This window comes from Zonotrichia leucophrys, chromosome 5, assembly GCF_028769735.1.
Source record: "Zonotrichia leucophrys gambelii isolate GWCS_2022_RI chromosome 5, RI_Zleu_2.0, whole genome shotgun sequence".
NCBI lineage: Eukaryota > Metazoa > Chordata > Aves > Passeriformes > Passerellidae > Zonotrichia > Zonotrichia leucophrys.
Window position 1 is genome coordinate 32037298 of NC_088175.1, and position 26489 is coordinate 32063786.

The 26489-nt window shown below is 48.4% G+C and overlaps 1 protein-coding gene across 2 annotated transcripts; it reads right to left on the reverse strand.

Moving 5' to 3' along the window:
• Positions 1–1840: 1840 nt before the first annotated feature.
• On the reverse strand, positions 1841–24861 carry LOC135448213 (transmembrane protein 151B-like). Of its 2 annotated transcripts, none has more exons than XM_064713961.1 (2): positions 24713–24861; positions 1841–5160 (listed from the first exon to the last, which is right to left on the reverse strand). In XM_064713961.1, the coding sequence occupies exon 2, from the start codon at positions 5125–5127 to the stop codon at positions 3730–3732; it is 1398 nt and encodes a 465-aa protein (XP_064570031.1). In that variant the 5' UTR covers positions 5128–5160; positions 24713–24861; the 3' UTR covers positions 1841–3729. The 2 variants fall into 2 exon arrangements, with proteins under 2 accessions (XP_064570031.1, XP_064570030.1); XM_064713960.1 differs by lacking the exon at positions 24713–24861 and adding an exon at positions 24252–24701.
• Positions 24862–26489: the final 1628 nt, after the last annotated feature.

Consider the following 26489-nt stretch of genomic DNA (forward strand, 5'->3'; position numbering starts at 1 on the left):
GGAGGGAGGGAGAGAGAGAGGGAGGGAGGGAGGGGAAAGTGAGAAGGCAGAAGGAAGAGAAGTATTTCCTGGCCTTCCTCACCTTCTTCTACTGTTAAGCCTTTTCTAACTACTGAGACCCAAGAGGACATCTGGAATAGGCTATCCCAGTGAGAAAGCAAATCCCCATTTCCACATAAGAAGCCATAGCCCTAAAAGTTCAACAAAAGCTGCTGGCATATACCACTGCTCCACTGTTGAAGTAGTCAGTCTGCAACTGGATAGAAAATCCTTGTGTTTTATACAAGGTGTTTTCTATAGAGCTGCCTGGTTTGCACTGGGATTCAAGAACTTGTCTGCTCCATCCTCTGAGGTGGGATTTGAGAAGCAGCATTAACCCCTCCATTGCTAGGGGGCAGATTCTTCATCCTGCATCGGGAGGCCGTGGCAATGGCAAGAACAAGGATGAAGTGGCATTCAAGGGTTGCAGGAGTACAGGAGTAGCTCTGCTCTACAATGTAGTAGACCCAGGATGGATATTCAGATGCTTCCTGAATGGGAGATCTGTTGAAGCCAGCATATTTAGTCCCAGGCTAGAACAAGAGCTGCTCCCAGCTTCTTGGTCACCACCAGAGGCTACAGCAAGTGATGGGAGGAAGCTCCCTGAGTGTGAGGGCTTTTGCAGCTTAGGGATGGCTTCTCAAATTAATGGCCCAAAGTTGGCCCAGAATGCAGTGACTGAGGAAGCACAAACCCTGAGGATTTTCCAAAATTTGACAAGGACACAGCTTGAGAGCTACTGGATAATGCAATGGCATTTCAGGTCACTGGAAAGGACTAAACTGAGAATAAACTATCTCCATTCTCTGTCCAACCCATCATAATGGATTGTTCATGTCAGATAATAATAGTGTTTAACATGGCCACTTCTGAGGCCCCAAATATAACTCCTCATCTTGGCATACACGTGGGACAAAACTGGCCATCCCAAGACCTTGGGTATGGTATTTAAAGCCACGTGTGGCTGCAGCAGCAACAGCAGCTCACAAGAAGGCTGAAACTCATCCTGCCTCTGTCTGGGCTAAGCTTGCCATAACTGAGTTATGCTGCTCATTTAGGAATTCTCTTAGATACAGCTGAACTCTGTTCTCTTTGAATCTATATTATTCTACCATCTCCTCCCTTCTCTTTTCTTGTCTTCCTCTCAACCACCTTCTTCACCAAGCAACTGTATTGAAATATTCCAGCCTCTCTGTTTCAGCCTCGTCCAGCTCTTACATCTTTTATATGTGCCGGTTTTAACTTTCCGTGTGAATACAAAGAAAGACAGGGAACTCTATTAAAGACCTGCATTTACTTTGTCTTCAGAATACCAGGATATCAGGTGTGAGTCTGAGCTTTGAGTTCCGGCCTGATCCTTTCCTAGTTCCCAAACTCTCCCAGCTCTGCTTGGGTGTGGCAGGTGGCATGGTATAGATGAGGGAAACTAGGTGGAAATTGGTGGATCTAAATTCGGATTTTTCTCTAAGTTTCAAGGTTATCCAGTTTGGCCCCAGCTCAATCATAATCATCACCCCAAGCCCAAACATTGTTCCTCCACATGTCTGGGATGGTTGTTTTTTTTTTAGAAGTGATAAACTAACACATCATATGTGTTATCTGTCTTTTGTGATAAATGCCAAGCTGTCAGAATGAAAATGTCACATAAATCACACATGAAGTATTTACATTAAAAAAGATCAACTCATAAGAATTTTAAAAACCTTTCTGATGGTGCCGTCATTTGCAGCAGGTTAACCAGGTATTGCCAATGTTTCCATTTCTGGAGTTGAAATAAACACAGCACATCAAAACAGAGTCATCAAACAAAACCAAAATGTATTTAACATGGTGCAACAGTCAATGCCGTAAGAAATCACCATATAAGTATGCAGAGTTACATATAATCTACACATATCAATATGACTTTACAAATTTCATATTACATGTTGATACACACAAAATGGACTTGGGAGGAAGCACTTGTTGCCAGCCCTCTGGAGGCTCAGTTTCTTACCTACGTGTAAGGTAGGGTGAGACAACACTGGTTTTGAAAGTGACCTATGTACTGCGATTGTATTGCATTCTCCTGTGAGTCAGAGTGGATAATAATCTCCACCAGCCATGTGACAAAGGGGCACGGAGCTTGCTCAGCATACAACACCCCTTGTGGGACGGAGGTCTGGCAGGTGCGAGGTCCCCGGTGGGTCCTCAGTGTGGCCACAAGGTTCTCAGAGCAGCCCCCGGCTCGGAGGGGGCCAGGCCAGGGGGCAGAGCCCTCAGCCCAGAGTGCAGTGGCACAGTCTGTCAGCACCAGACACCCTGTGGACTTGGAGAGGCTGGCACTAGTTCTGGAAGGTGCTACACCTGCTGCAGGGGAAGCCTTGCAGGAAGAGCTTGGAGCCCCAGCAGGAGCGGCCAGTGGGGCTGGCTCTCAGCTGTGCTCTCTGCCTGGGGCTGGGGTGGCACCACATCTCGCCTGGGAAGGCGAAGTGGGCTGCAGACCAAAAGCCCTCCTCAGGGCACACAGAAAGCTGAAAGGTAATGTAGGCAGTCCTACAACTGCTGTAATAGACACTGTGGGTGGAAGAGCTTCCTAACAGCTCCAGACTCTCTGTGGGAGGGTTAATACCATATTTACCTTTCCCTCTCCAGCCCCTCTCCCCTTGTCAAGCCTGTGCTGCTGCACTCAAGTTGAAGGAATGAAACAACCACAAACCAGGCCTACTGTCCTAAAAATAGTGGCATTAACAGGGCACTAATCTACATTATGGCTCTCGCTGATTGCTATCAGGGGTGGAGCTGGACAAGGTAAACTACAGCTGGAAATGCAGCAGCGTCTCTGCTGCAGACCAGGCAGGGCAGTGTGAGTAAAGGGCATTTTGCTATATCGGTGTACAACGCTGCTCCTGAAAGAAGCCCTCAGCACTTCTCAGGGGCTTCATTTGTGGCTGTGTGAGCAGTCAGTGACATTTGTGCCATGAAAACCTTACTTTTGCCCAATGGAACATAATTACACCCTGAAAGATATCCTCACTGGCAAGACCCCAGAAGAACTGTAAAGCAGAAGTGAAAGAACTGAAAAAAATGGAAGATGAGGATAAAGAGAGAGGAGAAGAGCATGAATAAAGGACAGAAGGAATGACAAAAGAAGAGGAAAAAAAGACTGTGGAAAATAATTTTTTTAAAAAGCACCTCATTTGGGGTTTGCAGGAGGTGACTCAGCACCTGCAGATCTGAATTCTCCTTCTGACTTGACTCTGGCTGGCTGTGTGCCTTGTTTCTTGCTTTATCTAGGGTTCTTACCTTGCAAAGCATCCAGGAGGGCAAATGTACTGGCAAAGCACAAGCATTTAAAATCCTCCAGCAGCCACAACAACCAAATGCTGTGACTGAAATGCAAAGAAAAGAATGAGGGTGGGATGGGAGGAGAGGCAGGAAATCAAGGAGCAGAGGAAGGGAAGGGTAAGGAGTGAAAGAGTGAGAGGAATGGGGAATGAAGACATGGGAGACCAGGTGGAGGGGGAGAAAATCTTGGAAATGAGGTTAGATGTTGGTCAGAGTCTCTATGTCCTCTTTCAATGGCAGGGGGAAGAGCTGAAACTTGTCCTGCTGCCCTGCTGTAGAGACTGACACTTGCAGGCTCCCCACGGGTGTCATCTCTCCAATCCCTGTCCCAGAGCAGAGGAGCCAAGTGACCACAGAGTTCTGTCACAGAGAGGTTTCTAGGCAGGAGGAGCGCCTGACATAGAAATGCCGCCTGTCCTGCCCCTCCGGCCTGTGCACGATCAGGACAGGGAAGAATCGGGCATCGTGGTAGGTGGGGGGGTTCTCGTTGACAGCCAGCTGGCTGGAGTAGGAGCAGCACTGCTCGTCCTGACAGCCCCGCTCTGCAATGCTGCTGCTGCGGCTCCTCCAGAGGCCTGTCCTGTGGGAGCCATGGACACGGCAGAGGGAGAAGCGGCTGGTGTTGAGGGAGAGGCGGGAGGTGCCGCTGCAGCTGTGGAAAGCGTGGCGTGAGAAGATGGAGGAGGTGCTGGAGGCGTGGTTGCAGCGCTCACAGCCGTGGGCCGTCTGGCCGTAGCGACACACCGTATAGCTGTTGTAGGCCGGGGAGCTGGCCAGGTCCATGAGCATGGCCTCCGAGTAGCTGGGGATCAGCTGCCGGTTGGTGCAGATGTGCCACTCCAGCTCGGTGCTGTCCTGCGTGCTGTCCCGGGGCATGCGGTACCGGTACAGGGGCTCCTCCGCCGCCACGGGCGCCGTGTACTCCAGGCCCAGCAGCTTCTCCACGTGGTAATGGACATACGCAGTCCGATACTCTATGAGTACCCTGAGTGGCCATGAGATCATCAGGATAGCTGCCACCCAGAAAGCATAATGGGACACGTACCACGGGAGGTGATCCGGGTCTCCGTAGGCCATCATAAGCTCTTTAAAATCCACATTTTTGAGCTGCATGCCTTCCCTCACCTCCATGTAGTCATCTAGCCCCTCAATCTCTGTGAAGAAATGAGCTCTCTGAGTCAGGTAAGAGTTCTCAGACTCAATGTTGGCAAAGCTGAAGCACTTGGTGAACCTCAGCTTGGTGGCTGTATAGCTCTCCAAGCCCAGGAGCTCTTTGGAGATGTCCTTGTATCCACAGTGAGAGTAGTCAAACTCAGCTTCAGCCACGTGTGTGTTGACCCTCTCGTGGTAGACCTGCGTGGTGGTGTAGGCATCGCCGTTGCGGTACCGGGTCACCTGCCGGGTTCGCCGTACGAAGTGGTAGCTGATGGCCTTCCACCAGATGCACGGAGTGGCTTGCTGCATGCGGTTGATGCACTCGTACACACTGTCCACGTCTGCCTTGTACTGCAGCTCCCTCTTGACGTGGCAGTGCCAGCACTCCACCAGGTACACCACGTACAGCATGGAGAGGAAGGCCAGCGGGATATAAACATAGCCGTCCGAGCACGGGCTGTCATGGTAGATCATAGACTTGTCCTTGAAGGAGCTATCAAAGCTGAGCTTGGTGACTCTGGCCAGCTGACACCAGGCCACTGCACCCAGGCAGCCATACATGAGGATGGAGAGGAGGAGGCATTTCCAGTGGGACTCTCGGCACATGCAAGCGCTCAGGGACTGTTTCACGGGGCGTTGCTTCAATCACACCGTGCAAGGGGAGAGAAAGACAAAGAGAGAGCGAGGAACCTGTCAGTCACGCTGCTTTGCACAACACACACAGTGGCTGCTTGCCATCAAGGCTGTGTCTGGCTTTTCTCTCGACTCCCTGAGAACTGGGACACCACCCTACTTAATAAAATGTCAATAGAAACAGAAACACCCTGCTAGGGACAGAGGACTCTGGTCAAAGCTCTTTCCTTGCTTCCTTCTGGCTCTGGGGAGGGAAGTTGTTTGTGCAGCAGTGACACGCTATGCCCGCACCCTGGTCAGATGGGCACCTCTGCGGGGAGCTAGAGAGGTCCCCATCTCCTTCTCCCTGCCTGCACCAGCATCATTTACACACCCTGCCATCTTCAGAGGTCAAGAGTGCTGAGCAGGTGAACAGCCAAAAAAGTGGGGCTGTAGAATTGCCCCTTTGCTTTGCAAGTGCCCCATGCTTAAGCTCCCACGTGCTGCTGTTGAGGAGGCTCAGGAGCAGTGTCTGTCGCAGAGCTGCGGCCCCACAGGTTGTGCCAGCACAGGAGGACCAGCACTTCACGAAGCTAAAGCTGCTGCCTGACTCAGAGCTGACTCACATCCAACCCTGAAACCTACCAAATGATCGACACCATTTTCTTGGAGATGAGCCATCAGGAAAATGACTAGATTCAAGCACATTTAGTTGAAAAAATTGTCAAGATTACTGCACGATGCAGCATTGCTTCAGGCTGGTTACACCAGCTCTGACCTAAAATACTTGCAAGCTTCAGTGCTGAAGCTAAGGGTGTATAAGTGAACATTTAAAACAGCACACCCCCCTCTTTCAAGTCCCAAAAGTCAGGCTGGGAGCAGAGCTGGGTTCACACTCCTGTACTCCCACTTCGTCCCCTGAGAGGGCACAATTGCAGTCCTTACCCCAGCCTGGTGCAGTGAATCAGCTGCATTGTCATGCGATGTTCAGCTATAAAGAAAAATGCCAAATGGAGCCAAGCAGCTCCAGCAGCGTCGTGTCCCTGCAAAGAGCAGCGGCAGCATGAGTTACACCACTGGCTGGCAGCTGTGTGTCTGCAGAGAGTGCAGGAAGAAAGATCCCCACTGCCCTAGTCGGTAATGAGGAGGGCTGTTTGCATCCCTTTGGTTACTGCCATCCCCTGCCTCTCGCCTAACTGAGGAAATGACAGTGAGAAAGCAGATACACACCGATACTCATGCATCATCATGCCCTCTGCCGAGCCTGATTCCATGCAAAAATAGAAGCACACTGTTACTCCTTCTCCCAAGGGCCCACCTCTAATGCATCAAACTGCTCTGTAGATGCCAACAGATGCTAGGTTCAGGAAATGTCTTCTCTTTCTTTCTCCACAGACAAATCTCTCCCCAAGTAAAGCTTATCTTGGACCTACAGTGGTTAGGACTCAGTAAGTGATCTTGAACCAGCAAGGAATTTAAGAAGCAGAATCTTGTAACTTAGGAAATAATAGCATGGTGCCACTGGAAAGAGGAGTTTGCTGTCTTCTCAATAAGATGGAAGCATTAGCATCTAACTTTGCAGGGCCTTAGGGTCAGATTTAATACTGCTTCTCTCTTTTATTTTTTTTCCCTGAGACAGAAAACCATTCCTAAGTAACCACAGAGGGTTTATGACTTGCTGTGAACACTGCAAAATTAAATTTCATGGGGTTTGGTTTTGATTTCATAGCTTTTAATCTGACACTGTGTAAGTGCAGAGTAATTTTGCTGATTTTAAGAAGTTACACCAGTATACACTTGCAGGGACTTGGGGCAGAATCTGGCCCTTGATTCTTCCTGATGCATTCAGAAGGAATCTGTAAAAAAGTTTATATTCTTATCCCAAAACTTTTGTACATGTGTCAGAATAAAGTATAATTATTTTGGGCTTTATTCTGGCTTCCGAATTCTCTTAACATCAGGTAAAACAGATGTAGAGAAGCTCAGTGGGTTATAAAGTACAGAGTACATAACTTCTGTAAGTAGGGCAGTGAAAAAACTCAGTATAGGTAAGAATAAAGCTGTTTTTCTTAGCCTTTTGCATGAAACTTAGAGGAAAGCTACAAGGTGGCTTCAGGCAGTCCCCAAATCAGCTAAAAAATAACTAGAGAAGTTTTGGGAGTGAATCCTCTACATGCAGCCTATGTGCAGTCACGGAGAGTTTCAGCTCTTGAATATCTCATCAAATGCCCACTGCTCAGTCTCAGTGTGGTTACTGCCCCATTGAAGGCTTCTGCCCCAGCTGTACACTGGACCAGGTCAGAGCCCCAGGCTCTCCTGACTCACGGGAAACTCACTGGAAATTACTGACTTTTATTCTTTGTCTCTTTTTGACATGAAACTGGAGTTTTCAACTTCTATAGTAATGCAAAATATACAGTGTAATGAAGCTCTATCCTTTTTTTTTCCTCCCTTGAAGGTTTTCTGAGGTGACATCTCTCTAGTCCAGGCCCTGAGACTGTGCAGAAGGAACAGCAGGACAATATCCCAAGACATGAATTTGTGTTCTCATTCAGGCTTCTGCAGGTACCTCTCATTTAAATCATCACTTATGGTTCACAGAGTGAACAGCGCCAATGGACCCACCAAAAAATGCCCAGCAGTCAGTTTTAATGTGAGTGCTCAAGTTGTCCATGCAGCTTCAGGAGCCCCATTTTTTTCTATGACTTGCTGGAAGCACTGTCAGCCTGGCCCTGGGCACAGCCAGGCTGTCCCATTCCAGTTAGGCATGACTGTTTGCCAAAGGCACTGCAATCCCACCTTCCCTTTATCTCACTTGCTTTGACTAACAACTTCTCTGTGGTCCAACCTGCAACCCACAGGCTGGCTTCTGCCCAAGGGGTGGTTCAACCAGCCCTGCTGCTTAGGGCTATCAGAGGCCCTATCAGAGTGGGCAAATGCCTCCTAATGTGCTCATCTCCATGAAATGCCATGTCCCCTTTGGGGGATGAGATAGCTCTGGCTCCACCAGGCCTAGAGCAGCACCCAGCTGAGTTGGCAGTAGCTCAGAGGTTTGCAAGTCCAAGATGACATTTCTGTATGCATTCTCTGGAGGCACTTCAAAATGCTTCTTCAACCCACTGAAAGGGCGGGATCAGCCCAAGACAGATTTTCTCCACTATTCTCAGAGTGGCCTGCAAAAAAGGCAGCTTCTCCCCTCCTTGCATTAAGAAAACATGCAGCCATAGAGCCCACTGCCACATCTGATTCACGCACCTAGTCCAGTTCAGCAGGGCCCTCATGTTCATAACCCTTTGGTAAAAAACACAAGTTCTTTCACCTGGCTTTTCTGACCCATTGTGTTGCTCCTGCTGTTGTTCCTAAGCAAAGCCCAGTCTCTACAGGTCCTCAGTTAGAAAAGGATCTCTCTTGCAGGGTCTACCTCCCCTGCTGTCCTGCCTGTTTCAAGTTCTGAGCAAGTTCATCTGGCCTATAACCCTCTCTTTCTCTTTGCTGAACTAATTATCTAACACAATTATACTATCAGAAACTTGTAAGAAAGACACGAAATAGAACATAACTACAATAAAGCTTCAGACATTCAAAAACCTAATAAGGAAATATATCTTTTAATCTCTCTCTGCATAACAAATTCATTAATATGTTAAACCAGTGGCTCTCAGACTTTATTAATTAACATACCACCTTCTTACAAGAATTATGTTTGTGGTACTGTGTGGAATTTTCTCCTTTCTGTACATAGTGCTTCACATTGAAACAGGGCAAGCTTGTATTTCTGGATGAGTACAATAAATGATTAAGGAAACCAATCATTTCCATGATAACTTGGGCTAGCCAGCAAACAGGAGTTGCATTGTTTGAGGAATACTGTGGCATCTGTGTTGTTTTCATGTGGAATAAAAGTATAACCCCTGGAAAATCTTAAGAGAGAAACACAACTCAAAGAAATAAATGAAGAAAGAAAAGATAGAGAGCCTGGCAGAAAGCCAGAACCAAACAGAGAGTAGAATAGAAGGAGGATCAGTTATCAGGCACTTTGTCTGCAAGCTAAAACTAAAAGGCTTGGTTCTCTAACCCAAACCAAGAGAGATGTCCTCCCTCTTCTGCTTATGGTGGGCTTTGCTTTGAGCTTTGCTTCCTGCATTGACCCGAGAAACATCCTGACACATTACATGAGGCACAAGTTGTCCAGAGAAGTTGTGGATGCCCCACCACTGGAAGTGTTCAAGTCCAGGTTGGACAGGCTGTGAGCAACTTTGGTCTAGTGCAGCATCTCCCTGCCCATGGAAGGGGGCTGGAACGACAGGGGCTTTGAAGGCCACTTCCAACACAAACTGTTCTGTGATTCCACAACCACATATTGCAAAGAGGAATGGATTTTTCAAATCAAGTGTTTCACCCAAAAGGTCCCAACCAACTCTGATGACAGTACAAATGGTAAAAATCCCCTGTTATGAATGGAATGCCATGAAGCAGCACAGCTGAGCTGTCAGTATCACTGTTTATGAATTTCAAGCTGTGTTAAATACACATGCTGTTAATAACATCTTGCTACTCTCTGGCATGCTGCTGAACTGCTTCCAGAGGCCTCCCTTCTCATTGCACCTGACTGGATTGGAAACTCTGGGTAACTCTTACCGAAACTATCCATAATCACATGCCAAAATTCACTTAACTCTTCCTCACTTAAAATCAGTAACCAAAAATATTTTCCAAATTCTTTAGTAGATGTCAGCATGAATGAGGAAAATGCCATGAGTGAGAGGTGGCATGAGTGGGGAGGGCTGTGGGTGTCTGTGTTGTGAACCTCGTGGAGAGTGACAAGGCTTAGGGATAGCCTGCCCCGAGCTGTCCCTAGCTCCAGGCAGTCAGTCAGCCCCACAGTGCTGCTCTGTGCTTGATTTCTTTGGCCCATCATTTCTAGAAAGCTCAGACAGAGCAAAGGCTGCGTACCACTCAGTCAGCTCCATATGGTTTCTTGGCTCTCTGGTGGTGCGGAGCACTCTGAGACACTACAATGATAGATGCTATTTCATTTGTGGCCATAGTCACTGGAAAACAGTCTGGAAATCCCTACCTGTTGATGGAGAACTGGAATTTCAACCGACACCTGTAGGAGACAGGAGTTTCCAGGCTGTCAACATTTCAATTATTTCTTCTTTAAGAAACTCAGCTTGCAAATGATAAAACATCCAGGCAGTGGCTGAAAGGGCAATTGCCTTCAAAGGCACCCTCTGATGGCAGATGCCCAAGATCAAAAGCATGTTTGCAAGGGCTGAGGTGAAGCCTCCTTTGCACAGGCATACCCACCCAGCTCCTCCTGGCTCAACAGCAGGCAGGTCAGGTTCTGGCTGCAGCAACCATAATTAAAACCCTTCAAACGTGCTCTGTGCTATAGGAGAGTGCAGATTTTGGCTGTTAATCTTGCCTAGAGTAAAGAGGTAGAGAGAGAGAGTCAAGGGGTGTGCACAGCCTGGCACATCCCCTGCTTAACATCTGGAGCTGAGCGTGCTCTGGTGGCCAGGAGCAAAGGCCTGGTGATCAGGGTTTGGGCCCTCTAACCCACCCCCTGACTCCTCTCAAGTGACCAGATTTAGGACACTGGTAGGTAAGTTGTACCTGGTAACCACTCTAACTCAGCCTGCAGGTGACTGCACTGGGGGTGGCCAAGAATGAAAAAAAAAATTACTTTCCCTCAAACCCTGACTTTTCCTTAAAAGGTATCTTCAAAATGTAACACTGATGCTAAAGAATGAGAACAATACATTTCTGGAAAAGCAAATTGTGCTTATCACTCTAGGTCCCCTTTCTCTTGGTGGATACATAGAACAAATTAATTCCTCAGGCGGAAGGCAAGGTGGTCTGGCTCTTCCTGCTCCTCTAAAGGAGCTCCCCACTTAGCAGGAGGAGGAAGGGCCACACTCAAAGAAGCCCAGACTGATTCCACCAGCCCAGGTTTTTGAATGCCTAACCTGCAACTCTGGCGCCTCTGTTTTGCCAGTGTTGGCTTGCTGCTTTCCCTGGCCTCTGGATACAAGTGTGGACTGAGCAGGACTCACCACCAGCCATTCACTAGTGGCAGGGTTTGTTCTTAGAGAACAAACAACCAGACAGTTCTTCAGCCCTTCCAGGTAGTCACAGAAATTTCTCCTACCAACTTTGCAAGGTTACGGTGGGTCAGGAAGGTTCAGCTTATATTACAACACAATTTACATTTAAATTTAGGACTGGGATTCACTATGCCTTCTCCTCATATCTCCTGTGTCTCACAGGCAACGCAACTTCACTTGGCTGTCCTATGGACAGCCCAGAAACCAGTGGCTGGTAAAAGCTCATCTTCCACAAATAAACTCTGTTTCAACTGATAGCCTAAAAGAAATGAAGAATCTGCCATTCCTTTTGAAATTTGTTCTGGTGAAGAACTTCTATTGCCCTTGTAGTTTTGTCTGCCTTCAGCCCCCCATTCATGGAAGGATGCCCATTCTCCAAGTGATGAAAGACTTTTTTTATATGACTGCCTTCTCACCCAGAAGAGACTTCTCCATTCTAATTATGACATCTCTCAGCTTTCTTTTTGACAATTTAAAGGAGCCAAAGTCTTCAAGTCCTTCACTTCGCTGCTCTACCTCTTTCTAGTACTCTGCTCTCTCTTCAGCTCTGCTCTCTCTTCACCTTGAGATCCTTCTTAAGTCTGTACCTTGCAAGTAAATACAGGACTCCAGCACTTATTTCACTGGCATCATACCAAGAAATAAAATTACCTTCCACTTTGACTCATTCCCCCTTTTTACTGTCCTCAAGGGTTGCATTAAGATATTTCTGCCCAGCAACATCCCAGGAGTTCATGCTCAACCTCTCGCTCACTTGGCTCCCAGGGATTTTTTGAGTCACTCTTGTTTAGGACAGCTGAAAGGTTGGCTGTACTCTCCACCCTGAAATGTGTAACTTCAGATTTGGCTTTGGATTGAGTAACTAAATTATCAAATGAAGGAGATCTCTAAACAGAATTGTGCTCATCTCATCATTATAGACCTGCCTGCTAATGTTTGTGCCAACTGTAAATGCTACCAGCAGTGGTTTTATGCCTAATTCCAGTGAACAGTGTCAAATCTGGTAATTATTCCTGCAGAACTCTGCCAGTCTAATAGCTAAATACCCCATTAACTTACACAAGACAACTGTTTTCACAAAGCTAAGTGGCAATCACAAAAACAAGGCTGTAAGCATTATGTGGACACTGAGGTGCTCCTCACATTTCCAGTGTTCACTGCCAGGAATAATTCCATGAGCAGCTCTGCATACAATACTACGAGAACCTCCCAAAGCTTCAGTAGAGAACATTATCACCTAGATTGCTATGTGTGACCTTCAGCAGTAGCTGAATTTTACTCCAGAAGCAGCTGTGTAGCAGTGTGGGCTTGAAGCATCTCCTGTTCTAGTTGTCTCAGTAGTGCTCATGGCATGCAAATGGTTACAGTTACACTGAAAAAGCCCTTGGTTTTTTCCCCCTGCTGATTTCGACCAGCACAATAAATTTGAACTGAAAGTTGCCAAATTGACATCAATAGAAGGGGAAGAAATAGCCTGTGATGTGTAAAGGAAATATGCCAGATTATCTTGGAGTCACATTCTTTAAACATTTGATCTATAATTTTGACTTATCCCTGCTATTTCTTCATATGTGTTTATTGACAAAAGGACTTTTTCCTCTTCTGTCAGACTTTATTCTTCAGTCTCCTTGAAAGCTCCAGCATGAGCTGTATAAGCAGAAAATATGCTGTCGCAGCACGAGTTGATTCTGTTTGTTTTGTGGACAGTTTGGGGCCAAGCTCGACTGTCTGTGCCTGGTTCACAGAGAGGTACCTGTGTTCCCCAATTTCAAAAGCATTAAAATTCTCCTTTGGGGAAATCATGTCAAAAGCATTTCCTGTTCTTTTAAATCCCACATGCGTTTGTCCTTGGTGGCTGACCTCAAGAGCTGCAAATTTGCTGAAGGAAAATGCTATCATGTCTAAAATGAAAGAATGAGAGAAAACAGAGGGTAGCAAAGATGTGGCCTGAATGGAATTAGAGAAATGAGGGGGAAACACGGAAAGTGGGAAGAAGTGAAAGAGGGAAAAGGATAGCCAGGACATGCTCCAAATGCCAGTGCCACCAGGGCAGGAGGAGGGTGCTGGCAGGTGAGGATAGAGACCAGTCAGCCTGGGCAGGGGCAGGAGGGAATCACACCCAGAGAAAGGACCTGGGTGAAGATTAGTGGAGGCAGCACTGAGCCTGACAGCACCAAAGCATCCTCTGAGCCAGCAGTTCCCCCAGCCCATCCATGGAAAGCAGATACTCCTGAATGGCTGCGTTCTCACTGCTGGGAACTTCTCCAGAAACAGATCTATGCCCCTCTCTCCTCCCCACAGCCTGGAAGGACAAGGCTGTGCTAAATTGAACCAGGGATTTCCACAGAGGTGAGAGCATACTGCAGGACAGATGCTGCAGCTGTGTCTCAGCAGGATGTGGCATCACAGCATGCTCCTGCTCTCTGCCAAAACCTGACTTTGGGGCTACAAGGTGACTTGGTTGTTTTCAACCACAAAACAACCTCACATCCTTTGTTTACTCATGTAAGCAAAGAGTTAATCTTGTATTTTTTTTTCCTCTTATTTAGAAAGAATAATCTTCCTGACCATGGGGGAAAAGGAATGGGGGAAACACTGACCGAGGACTGAGAAAAAAGAGATAAAATCAGCAAAGAAAGAAGAAGAAATGGTGGATAAATGAACATCAGTCATAACTGAATTTGGCCCTGTGGATTTATGCTTGTAATTAATACATCCCAATGAGATACTTGAGAGGGAAAGAGTAATCAATAACCACAAGTCATACACTTTGGCAGGTGGTGACCAGAGTCTGGATGAAAGCAGAATTTTGTCTCTAACTATGACAGACTCCTCAATCTTGGTCACGACAGGGCAGGGGAGGATGTTCCACCTCCTGATGGCAGGATATACTACAGAGAGGACCACTGAGTCCTTGCTAGACAAGCCCTAAGCTGTGCTATTAATCAAAACTGAGGAGAGCCCTTACACCAGGACCAGCTTCTGGTGCTGAGAAGGGCTTCACCATTTCTGCAGGGGACAGGGATGATGCAAGAACAAGGAGATTTCTATCCACTGTCCCCAAGCAGCCACAACAGATGTGGGTACAGCTATCATCTTCCAGCTCCTTAACTGATCCTAGTGAAAAACCAGCCTAAGAAATCTGGGGTGACCAGGGAGATGACAATTGCAGGAGAAGTGCAACCTGTCACTGTTTTCCAGGGCTAAATGAACTCCCAAGTCAGATGCTCATTAGTACAGTGAGAAGGAGCCTGACAGGCTGTGCTAACCCAGACCCTGGTGCAATGGTGGGTAGAAGTGCTCCTCCACCATGTGACCAACTCCTGGCACCACATGGGGTATCAGTAATAAGGCCTGGTACGGAGAAAGGGAGATATTACAACAGGAATCTCATCAATGCCCTCCTGGGGAGCCTGAAACAAAACGCCTCCTGCCATCCATCTTGAACGGCAAGAAGCCCATTACCCCCAGCTCCTGCTGAGCCAGTAGCACGGAAAGGGAAGTACAAGGGATAGAAGGCAACCAAAAAAAACCCCATTTTGCATCAAAGACAATCTCCCTCCAGCCCTTGAACACATAGATTGGTTGCTGCACATCTATTTGCTCGTCTGCCATGAAACTCCTGTGAGAATAAGAAGTTCCTGCAGGCAGGGCCATGATGTCAGCGTGCAGCAGAAATGCTGTTACTAGGTTTGAAAATAAGAACCTGCATCATGAACTCCACGTGTTTGTAGCGTCACTGGCTCAGGCGTAGGCAAGTGCCCTCCTGTGGTGAGCAGGCATTGTCTGGTTTCTCATGATTTAAATCCCTGTGGAGACATAATCTCCTCCTTCCATCAAGGGAGCTGTCAGGGGGAACACCTCAGGGTAGGCAGGTGCACAAAATGGGAGCATTAAATCCTTTCCGCAGCAGAGCCTATTGCAGGACAAGTCAGAACTATGAAAAGACACTAATCTTGCTGATCCACCTGAATTTCAGATGCTAGGATGTCCCTGAAATACCATACGAAGACATTCTGCTCTTTCACACACTAATCATTCTCAAGAATTCAAGCCAGCATCTGAAGGGGAGGAAAGCAGAGGTCAGGACAGAAGGAGTCTACAGTACTGTAAAATGTCAGATTCAGGATTAGGTCCTGCAGGATACATCTGAGTTCTTCAGGCAGAAATAAAGGAAATCCAAGAAAGAGAAGCCATTTGGATCCCTGCCAACATATATGCTGCTTATTACAGCAGGATGGGAAAACTACTTAGTGCAATACAAGGGTGCATATGTGATTGTCATGAAGAATTTGGCCCTTAACACATCCATAAGTGACGCTTCCTCACTCTGCTCTAAGGAAAACTGTGCAGTTGCATCTTCAGTGCCAAGGAATCCTAGCAACAAAATGATCACGATTTACAAAATAGAAATCAGGGCTATTTTTGTGGCAGCTTTTTACAAGATCACCAAAATGCTGCACTAACAAAATTACTGCTTTCCCCCCCAAATTGCTGATGTTGCTGCCACTGGCTTTTGACTCTGTATCAATTAAAAAAACATATTTGGAGGCAGAGAATTTTTCCCAGTAATGCCAATGCTGGGTACGAGTTCATCAGGAGAGGAAAGCTGGGATTCAAGCTGCCTCAGAGCAAGAACAGTTCTTTTTTCTACGCTTTAAGAACCCATTGTACTTAGCTCATATTGCCTACTCCCCTGCCTTGAATATTGGTGGTTTCCAGTAGACACGGGGTAAATTTCACAGGTATAACTAAATGGCTTGCCTCAACACTTATCAGTTAACTGACAAAAACACCACACAACCACAAGAATGCTCCTGGGATGCAGTTCTCAGCCACTGTTGGATTAGTAAGGCCAAGTGAATGACATGAGTGATAGCTGGCCGTGTCACTGGGTATTTTGCAGCCTGCCTCATGCCTAGGCAGCCCCTTTTTCCCCCCCCCTATAGCCAGCCAGGCTGCACAGAGGTGCTCAGGCAGGTGCCCTTGCCCCTGCTCCTACACTGCAGGGACATCCGAAAAAAGGGCTGATGGCAGCATCCACCCATCTGTTCATCCTGTGGCTGCAGAATGGAGAGATCCTCAGCAGTGTGCTCCAGCCTGAGAAAGCCAGACCCAGCTCCCTGCACCCCTGGCATGCTGCCAGCAGCACAAAAGTACCACAGCCCCAGGGATCAGCCAGGTGCAGCTTGCTGACTGGTGCACTGGTGCCCACTCAGTGGCTTTGCTGAGATAAAGGGAAAATTGACACCAGCCAAGGGAAAACAGAAGGGACAGTGGGACTAACTCCCACTGCTTCAGCCCTTGAGGGATGGGGACAACAGGGATGGGAGAAGGGGAGAGTAGCTATCTGCCAGCCTCTGTGCTTGACAAAGTCTCATCTGGGTTCAACAGGAATCCTGTAATGCTTCCTTTGCTCCCACCTTCACACAGGAGCTGCAGCTCCCCAGGGGTGAGACAGGAGCAAGCAGGCAGAGGAGGCTGGCTGTGGCCCAGCAGTGTGTTCTCCTGTGCTGTGATCATCAGCCTGCAGCAGGGGATCCTAGCGTCACAGTCCAGTGGTGTACAGAAGCTTGCTCCCTCTTGCTCCCAGGTTCCTAGGGTCATGGTGCTCTCCTCATCCTTGAGGAGCATGTCCTGTGCCCTAGTGTTCTCACCACTGCCACAGGTCTTGTGTCCTGCCCAACCTTCCCTCAGCCTCAACATGGGGAAGCAAGAGACTGATCCGACGCCAAGCTGGGCAACAGCTATGGACCAGTTTCCCTGAGGGAAAAAGCAGAGAGCCAGTAAAGACATCCTTGTGAGGAAGAAGCCAGAGAAGTGTTAGTTCCACACCAGTTCTCTAGTTTGCAGCTTATTCATTGAATGCCTCTGTCATAAATGAGGAAAATAGTTGATTATTATGAATCTCTCTTAATCCTTGTTCAGTCTAAAGGAACACCTTGAGATTTAAATGAAGGATATAGAAACAGCTCTCAAGTCCTCAGGAGAAATATGATCCAGGACTGATCTGAGCTTCTGTAAAGTCCGGGTTAGTCTTTCAAAGGGATCTGTGAATGAAGGTTTGCCCAGAACCATGGTGTTTTATTTTTATCCTCATTTATTTGCAAGGACATCCTTTTATCTAGCTAAACCAGCACAACATGGCTCTGTGATGTGAACTGTCAACTTCCAGCCTTCCCATGTGTGACTTCCCAGCCAGAGCCCTTCAGCCACAGTTCAGCAGAGGCAGTGCCAGCCCCATGGTGCTGGGCTGCTGCAGCTCAGGCTGCAGCCATGCCAGGTCCCTCATGCTGCTGAGCTGAGCATCCCTGCAATAACACCCAGCCACTACTCAGCCTTCAGCTTCTCTGTCAGATTTGGGGAGTGTTTCCCCATCTCTGCACCTTGCTGAACACAGCTGTGACCTCAGTGTGTCAGGTTTTTATAATGGTGCTCCAGTTGAGATAAGGGAGTACCCCAGCAGCTAATGCTTCCCTGGGAGAAACAAGTTTTCATTATAAATATCATTTCTCTCTCCTTCTTGCTTCTCTGTGACACATTCTGCAGCAATATGTGACAGCACAGCGGGAGAAAATTTCACTGAAAATTCATTTAAAAACCTAATGCTTAAAAGAGGTCCTGAGAGCCAGGACACATGGCTTTTATTTCTTGCTTTGACTTTGACCTATGGCATGCTGTCAGCACACCTTCTTACACCTCCTGAAGGCAGTGGAAAAATAGCACTTATAAAGTGATTTCACATGAGCATTGCAGCAGCACACTCCAGGAAGGTACATCATCTGCATGTGAGCTGTTGCACCCTCTCACTCTGAGTTCCAGCTGGTGGGAAGCAGAGGGTTTAGCTCCTTGTCCTGGCCTGCTGACAGGCAGTCCCCTGCAGAGAACCATGGAACACCTCAGGCCTGAAGACAGACTGTCATCCCCACCCTTTCAGCACATGCCCTCACTACATTCCTCTTCTACCAGGTACTGGCCTTTCTGCCTGGCCACCTCACCTCTACGAAGCCATGAGGGAGCTGTTCTCTATTTTTGGTGTTTAGAGGGACCCTAATGCTGGCAGGACTCTACTGGCAGATGCTACCACCCCAGCCTCCACGGTGCTCTGAACTCCCTCTGCCCATTGCAGGGTGGAGGAGATGGCACAGCTTGTTCCCGTGGGTGTGTTGTGCTCCACAACTCTTGGGCCAGCTCCTAAGGGCAATCAATCACACAAGTATGAAGAAGGCTTCCAGCCATAAATCCATCACCACAAATCACTTCTCTCCCAAAGCCATGACCTGCAGAAGCCTCTGACTGATCCCACTCTCCTCCCTGGCAAGGTTCTGTTATTCAGACTCCTCATTGCCAGTCACCTCAATTACCTACCCTTGGTTTCCCTGCCAGGAGTGGGACCTTCCATGATGCTCCTTGCCCTTTGCTGTCAGCTCCTACCACTCCAGGCCCTGCTCTCACCAGCTGCTGGCTGTTTCCAGCCCATCTTCCCTGAGGCCCAGTACTACCAATCTTTCCTGAACAAGGCCTCTGGTGGCTGAATGCTGAACTGGGATGTGCAACACCTCATCTCTATGGGAACAGTGCTGTGAGTTGGGATTCTCTGTGCATTATTCACCTGATGTAAAACCACAGAGGCCAAAAGTTCACACATTTCAGCGGGTGTGAGCCCCCTCATCCTCTCCCAGTGGTGTGCGTGGCACCTTGAGAGAGGCTGCCAGCTACATCAGACTCTGCCCCACAACCTGAACTCCACGCTGGGAAGGCTGCCAGCCTCCTGTGCCACCCGCAGCCGGACTCGTCCGTGCTTCCCACTCGTCATCTGTCATGCCTGTTTCAGGCACTTTTCTTCCTTGCTTTCACTGCAGGGCAGAGGTGCTGTGGGCAGAGCAGCCAGCGCTCAGGGAGGAGCTGGCATGGGCACCTGTCAAAGGCAGCCTCAAGCCCTGTCCCCCCTGTGTGGTGCTGCTGGCAGAGACCTGTCCAGCTCCACTGCTGTAACACAGGGCTGGCTCCCTTGCAGAGTGCTGCTGAAATGGAGCTGCCCCATCAGAGTTTTGGGGAGTTAACAGAACTGTTACAGCAACTGTGACCTCGAAAAGTTTCACTATGTGCTATTTTTAACTTTACAGGTCTTAAGCTCTGAGGAGCGCAATGAACGATTGGAGTCTGAAAGTGAACTACATTTTCCATTATTAGAACTTAAAAACTAATTAACTACTTAACCATACTTTATCCAAAAAGTGGAACTTGTGAAAACTCAGACACAGCCTCATCTGCTGTGTCACAACAGTGTCACTGTAACAACTGAAGGGCCTTATAGTGCTGGTGACAGCTCAACAGCCATTACTTTTGGTGTCAATTCATGACAATGTGTTAGGACACATGGAGAAACAAGCTCTACTCACTGGGGTTTACCTGGGGATACTTTACTCCTTTTACTCTCTGTTTCCACAAGGTCCATGATCTGAGCCATTTTATTCCAAGTTGCAGAAACAGATGAAAAGAAGTAAAGTGCTGCATTCCCAGGAAGAAGATACCTCCTACCTCACTTTTGCAATGGCTTGCATTGATTGCAAAGCATCCTTGGTATCCACACTTCCCTTCTTGGGAAAGATCATCCCCTTGGGTCTCTGAATTAAGAAGAGTATTTGGGGCTTCCAAAAAGTGTGCAGAAGCATTGCCTTTCCACCAGTATCAAGTGACTGTCTGTCCACCTAAATGAACAGCATTAGAAACCAAGTCTGCAGGGGAGCTACCACCAAGCCATCAAGTCTGTTCCTTCCCCATGATGTGACATCTACACATTTAACAGCCATTTGCCTAAATTGTCCTTGTAACCCTAAGAGCTCCACAGTTGCTACAGTCCAGCGCTTCACTGAGAAAATTCCCCTGCTGGAGAGGTTGGAAAAGTCAGCCTGAAGGAGTAATTCACTTCATGCGCAGCCACAGTGGCAAGAAGCTGAAGACTCTGCCTGTAGTGGCCCATACAATTGGAGACCAGGCTGCGCTTCGGAGCTCAGACACATTCATTTGGTATTTCCTATTAATTTTTTAAAAACCCTTGACAGTTTCTCATGTGAAGTGCAGAGAAGACAGCCAACTCCAAGGCACCAAGAACAGACATGTGATCAGAAGATAAAGTGGGACAACAAAAAGAACAAAAGCAGAAAAAAGATGCAATGGCTCAGCTTGGATTTTCTTATGACAGAATCTGCAATGCAAATACTGCCTGAAACTGCAGGATCATGAAAAATACTGCCACTCCTGATGGACTTTTCCCCTTGTCTCTATGAGGGAACTAATTTGGAAAAAGGAATGAGGAGCACTCTTTGATTTATGTCTGATGAGCAGACCAAGGGCAGGAAGGGAAGAGAGGGGCCTGTCCTATTTGACTTTCATTCAAGAGGGGGAATATCATGCACTGAGCCTTGAAAAGATAACTGTTTGGCCAGGCATACTCACTTGGGATGGTGACAGCTTTCCACCAGGCTAACCAGCACCTATCATTCATGGGATTATCTGAGCAGCTTTTTGCATGAGTTTTGGAAGATCTGAGGAGAAGAATGAGAGTTTTCCTAGGAATCCTGTCTCACTCATTTCCTATCTTCTCTGGACAGGATCTGCCATGTGAGTGCCCTGGGCAGCTTTTGAAGGGGGAGGTTCACAAGGAAATAGCCCCTCTCTGGAGATTGATGCCAACAATGTCTCAGCAGCTTTTGCTTAACTTCTCATCCACCTGGGTACAACTCAGCCCATAGATGGGGACAATTTAAAGCTAACTGGTCTGTTAGTAAGGGCTGCATGCCTGGTGTTTTCAATGCCATAAATAAGCCATGACAAATAAAAGAAATGTTGGGGGAAAAGGATAAAAAAGCTGGATAACTAAATGGAGTCAATGCCTCAAGCAGAAGGTGTCTCTCCAGGAGCATACTGCAGAGGAAAGGTCCCAGCTAGCCTTTTGACCTGAAAGCCTGTAAAACCATAGCCTGCACACAAGCACTATGTATGGTTTCTTAACTCATAGCACCCTTTTGGCATTGTTGTGACCACAAGCAGCACTTTACAAATTAGCCCGTTGTGTTTTGCAATGGCAACATGAGGAAAATGAGGCAGTTTCAAGTGGCCCTGCTTTTCTGTAAAATATCCATCAGAAAGCCAATGACTGTGGGTTTCAGGAACACTGACCCATGAGGTTTTCCCTTTTATTTAAATAATTTAACTGATCACATTATGTCATACCCAATGTAAGTTTTTAAATATAGAAGAGAAGATAAAAACAGGCAAGAACAACTGCTGTTTGACTTTGCCAGTACAAACAAGACAAATACATATTTCAAAATGTCAAGTGGCTGCTGCTTTCAGCTTTCTTCAGTGATTACTTAGCTTTGGAAACAAAAAATGATGTTTCTGCTCACCAGCTTTGTTTTCCTGAAAAAAGCCCTCTTGATTTCCAACTAAGTTTTAAAGACTTTAATTTTTAAGACCATTTCCCAACTGAGTTATAAATTGGCAGAAATTAAGAAAAGTCACTATCAACTCTTCAGTGTGGGTACAGGCTGTCACAGTAACAAGAAAAGCAGCCAGCCTACTATTTAACCAGGGCAGTACAGAGCAGCAGGTTCTGCTACTTCAGAGAGGAAAGCAAAGGCAAGTATCTCCAGAGAATCAATCTTCAGCAATAACTGCCGAAACACTTGGAAAAAGGAATCCTTTGCATGCTCTCCCCCAAAAGATCTTGATCCCTCTTCACAAGAGTTTGTAGAATGGTAGAATCCTACACTAATAACAAAAGCACATCTGTTCCAGGTCATTCAGCTCAAGCAATTAATGTTTCATTAGAAAAAAAGCCAAATCAGAACACTGTCAGGTAATCTGAGGGTTTGCTCTGACATTCAGCAAAGTCAGCAGGAAACCCATGTGGTCCTTGGCACAAGAGGACAAGGGCAGAGGCAGGTAACAGAACTGCTGCTCTTCTTCCTGCTCTGCAGCTGCACCTTTGCATGTCCTTCATTCAAAAATAAAAAGTTAGACTTCAGACACATTCTCTGTTACTAGCTCAGGGTTGTATTGATTTACTACCCAATAAAGGCAATTTTCAGTTGTTGTTACCATTTAGGTCCATGCATTTGATTGAAGTGAAATCCATAAATGACACGGCTTAAAAGAGGAGCCCATGAAATGCCCATTTAATACCAATACCAATACAGGGTATTGGTATTAACGTGCAATTGCAGGCCCAGGTGCAAAAGGACTGTTTACCTGGTGAAGGGGAAGGCATGAGGAAACACCAACATTGTAGGATTGCAGTGTTAAGATATCACAGGCGTTTGAGATATGGACTCAAATGTGCAAATGTTTGTGTTGGAACAGAAGAAGAACTGAGAACAGGATGAAAGAAGGAAGATACAGATAGTGCTTAGCAGAGAGATCAAGTGCTTTCTTTTTACAAATGACTTAGATGTTTTTATGGAGGACTTAATACATTGGAAAGCCTTCAGCAGCTCCTGGTCCTAGACCAAATAAATTAAAAAATCCCTTCCAGCATTAAATATCTATTGATCATCTGCAGGGCTGTAATTACATTGGTGTGCTCTACTGCTAGAACACTAGCTGTATCCTGGAACTAGCCACGGCTCTACACAGTGAACTGTGTCGCAGGTCTTTAAAAAGCAATCAAACAGGAGAAAACCCTAATATTCACCCATGAATGACAGTTTTTTCAACCTGAGCTGCAAAGCCAATTTTCAATTATAGGTAGTTTCAACAGCTGTTTGGTTTTCAGCTAAGTATCCTGCAGCTTCACATAGGCTTTGTTGAGGCTACTGGATTTTGACTACAGGATTATGTGACTGTTGATGAGCCATGGGACCTGCTAACAAAAGCTTTAAGCAGGCTAACTGCACATTGCAATGTTCCAGGGCTGCTTTGACTTCTGCTTTCAATTTTCTCTTCTCTAAGTCTGTTTCAAGGCTGCTCTCTGCATTCCTAGGAGCATGTACATTCATATTTAACTCCATATTATGAAGAAAGTTCACTCATTTCCATGAACCGCACATGGATTATATGACATAAATGGCAGACCTGTCAAAACTGTTGGAAGCAAAGGCTACATTAAGTGTAGAAGAAAATCCCAGATATTTCTAAAACAGGACAGCTTGCTGTCCCAGGTGTACAGGATAGCACACACACGTTGTCATCTACTGTCACACAGCCTGCAGTTCTGTCTGCAGGTCAATACCTCGTGGCTCAGGATTCTGTGTCAACATTCAGACACATCCATTATTCCCTTTCTACGATATGCAAGGCCACAGTGTTTCACAGATGATCTGAAGAAACATTACGTTATATTTTCTCCACTGATTTGTGTTGCAGATTAGGCACCAGGAGTGCCTAGGCCCCAAGGGAAAAGGAGAGGCATGACCTCCTCCTTTGCCCCCAAACACCTGAAACCCACAGAGCTCCGGACTGCAAGCCCGTTCTCATGCTCCTTGTGCCCCTCCGGCCACCTCCACCAGTGCATCGCAGAGCTGCAGTCTCCTTGACCATTTCACCAGTCCCAGGGAAGAGGCAGGCTCTCCTAGGCCAAGCCCCAAGGGGCTCATTCGGCCAAACTTCCACTGGGCAGGCCCCCTTTCGCCCCCGCTGCATCGTTCCGGCGCAGAGCCGCCGGCCCAGCGGCCGCCGCGAGCCCGGCAGCCGGCGCAGGGCTGGGTGCCGGGGGCCCGTCGGTGCAGCCCGCAAGCGGCGGCCGCGGGGGTCCCGCCGGCGGCCCCGGCGCTGCAGGGCGCGGCGGGGCAGCACCGCAGCGCACCGCGCCTGCTGCAGGTACCCGGGCGGGCTGTGGCTGCGCTCCTCGGTTCTCCCCGCGTCGCAAACACCCTCAGCCGGGGCACCCTCCTCCGCCGCGGCTTCCCACAACCCACACCGCCCTGCACCCCGTGCCCGCGCCGGGGCTGCCTTTGCCCCTCCAGTAACCCCCGGCCCGGGGCGGACGCCCCCGCCGCCGCTCACCTCCTCCCGCTCGGCGGCGGCGGCCCCCGGCGCGGGGGTGCTGCCCGGCCCGCTCTCAGCAGCCGCCTCGGCTTCCCCCTCCGAGGACATCCTTGGCCATCACCGGCAGCTGCGGCGGCGGCGGGGGCTGCGGGACCCCGAGACGGCGGAGCCCCCCGCAGACCGCGCCCCGCGCCGTGGCCGGGGCTGGGGCTGGGGCGAGCCGCCCCCCGCGCCCAGGGCCGCCCTGCCGGGTGCTCCCGACTCCCTCCACCATCCCAGGCAGGCGGGCAGGGAGGGAGGAGGGAGGGAGGCGGCGGAGGGGAGGAGAGAAAGACGAGGCGGAGTGGGGGGGTGCCCCGGCCGCTCCTGGCCCCCCCAGGTGGGCAGGCGACTGCCCGGCGGCTCCCGGCGCGCTTCTGCGGGCGTCTGGGAGCTGCCGGGTATGCTCCCTTCCCGGGATACGACCTCGCAACCCCTACCCTTCCGGGGTGCTCTCTCTTGTCTTCTTCTCAGGGTGAGCTTCGCTCCCCATCCCCGGGTGCGCCCCGCCCGCCCCGGTGCTCCCCCGCCGGCGGCCACCCCCCTCTCAGCGCCTCTTCAGCCTCCGCCGCCCGCAGCTCAGCCTCGGCCACGTCTCCCGCTTTTCCCCCAGAGTTCGACCGGGCTGACGGCGGGACGCGGCCCGGCAGCAGCAGAAGGGGCAGGAGGAGGAGGAGGAGGAGGAGGAGGAGGAGGAGGAGGAAGGCAGCTCCGCGAAAGCGCTCCCTCACGGAGCAGCCCGACGATGCCCCACTCCCCTCCCTTGCCGCTGGACCTGCGCGCCGGGAACAGAGGGCAGCGCTGTCGGGACGGAGCTCTGGGGCTGCCCCCGCACCCCGCAGCCGGCCCTGCTGCCCTCCTTCATCTCCTTATTGTCGGAGGAGTAGCTGGCGGTAGAAATGGATGCACCCAGCTGCTCCTGCCCCTTCACATCCTCCTTGCGGCCTGAGCTTCTCCTCTGGTTTCACCTCCTCCTACACAGGCTTTCCCCACAACCGCAGCCTCCTGCAAACTCTCTGCCCTGTCAATATTTCTTCCTCCTGCTTGATTCCTGTGCTCAGCGCTTGCAGTCATGATTGGCTCTCCTGCTGATCAGGACTGGTGTGCTGCACCATCTTACCTTGGCATGTTTGCTTCATGTTTCATTATACACTCATGACACTCATCCCATTTGATCCATTTCTCTCTGTGTGCCTTAGAGCAGCATATATTTTAAATCCTTCATAAAAATCTTACAAACAGGCAAGTGAACACTCTTGAAGCATCAACCTTCACTTTAATACTCATTCTTCAACTCCTGTCACAACATGCTTGCTGCTTTTTCAGGCACGCTGCTCTGGAAAATGCCACTCCAGGTTCAAGGCACTCAGGCTGCATAAGAGATTGTTTAGAACGACTGTAGAGCAGAGAATGGTGCTTGGTGTGTGAATGCATAAAGCAAAAATACCCAAAACTTGGACTTTCATAAAGTATTGGGCTCTGCTATATCTGAATTTTAGGATATTCATTGCATTGCAGAAGTCTTGGCTGATGCCGCGTTGAGAAACCTACCCATCCTTGGGGGTGGGTGCAAGACGTCCATGAGGGACAATTAGCAAACTCCCTTGGCCTCAGTTGTCTCTGGCTTACACTGCAGTGACTGCAGTGTAGCTACAGATTCATGTGTCTTGTCCTGCTCTGATGGCATCTCCTCCTAGCAGAAATGGCATTTGTTTGGCTGCACCCAATATATATGTCCAAAGTAGTTTGGATTTTACTTCTCTCAGACCTGGAGAGGAGCTGTGAGATGCACAGTGGAAGGGACTTTATTTACAGGTTTATAAACTACATGAGATTGCACATTTAAAATACTCAATTTCCTTTCTGTAAGTGGTACAATGGGACATCTCTGGAGAATAAGATAGTCAGGAGACTGGCACAGAGTGGGTCACATCTAGGACACAGAAAGGAACCAAAAAGAATGCATAAGGAGTGCCTGTGACAGACATACACACCGAGATCTATAGAGCAAGAGAGATATTAAAAGTGTTCTTTATTGTCAGCTCATACTTGTTTGTCTAGGTGCTTTTGTGACTCTTAAATATGCTAAGGAATGGGTGCTGGGGCATGATGAGATGTGGTTAGAAGGGAAAGGTGCCAAGCCAGAAAACTGTGCACTGAGAGACTGGGAATGAACTTCATATTTGTGCCAAATTTCTATCTGTAAGTTTAAAAGCC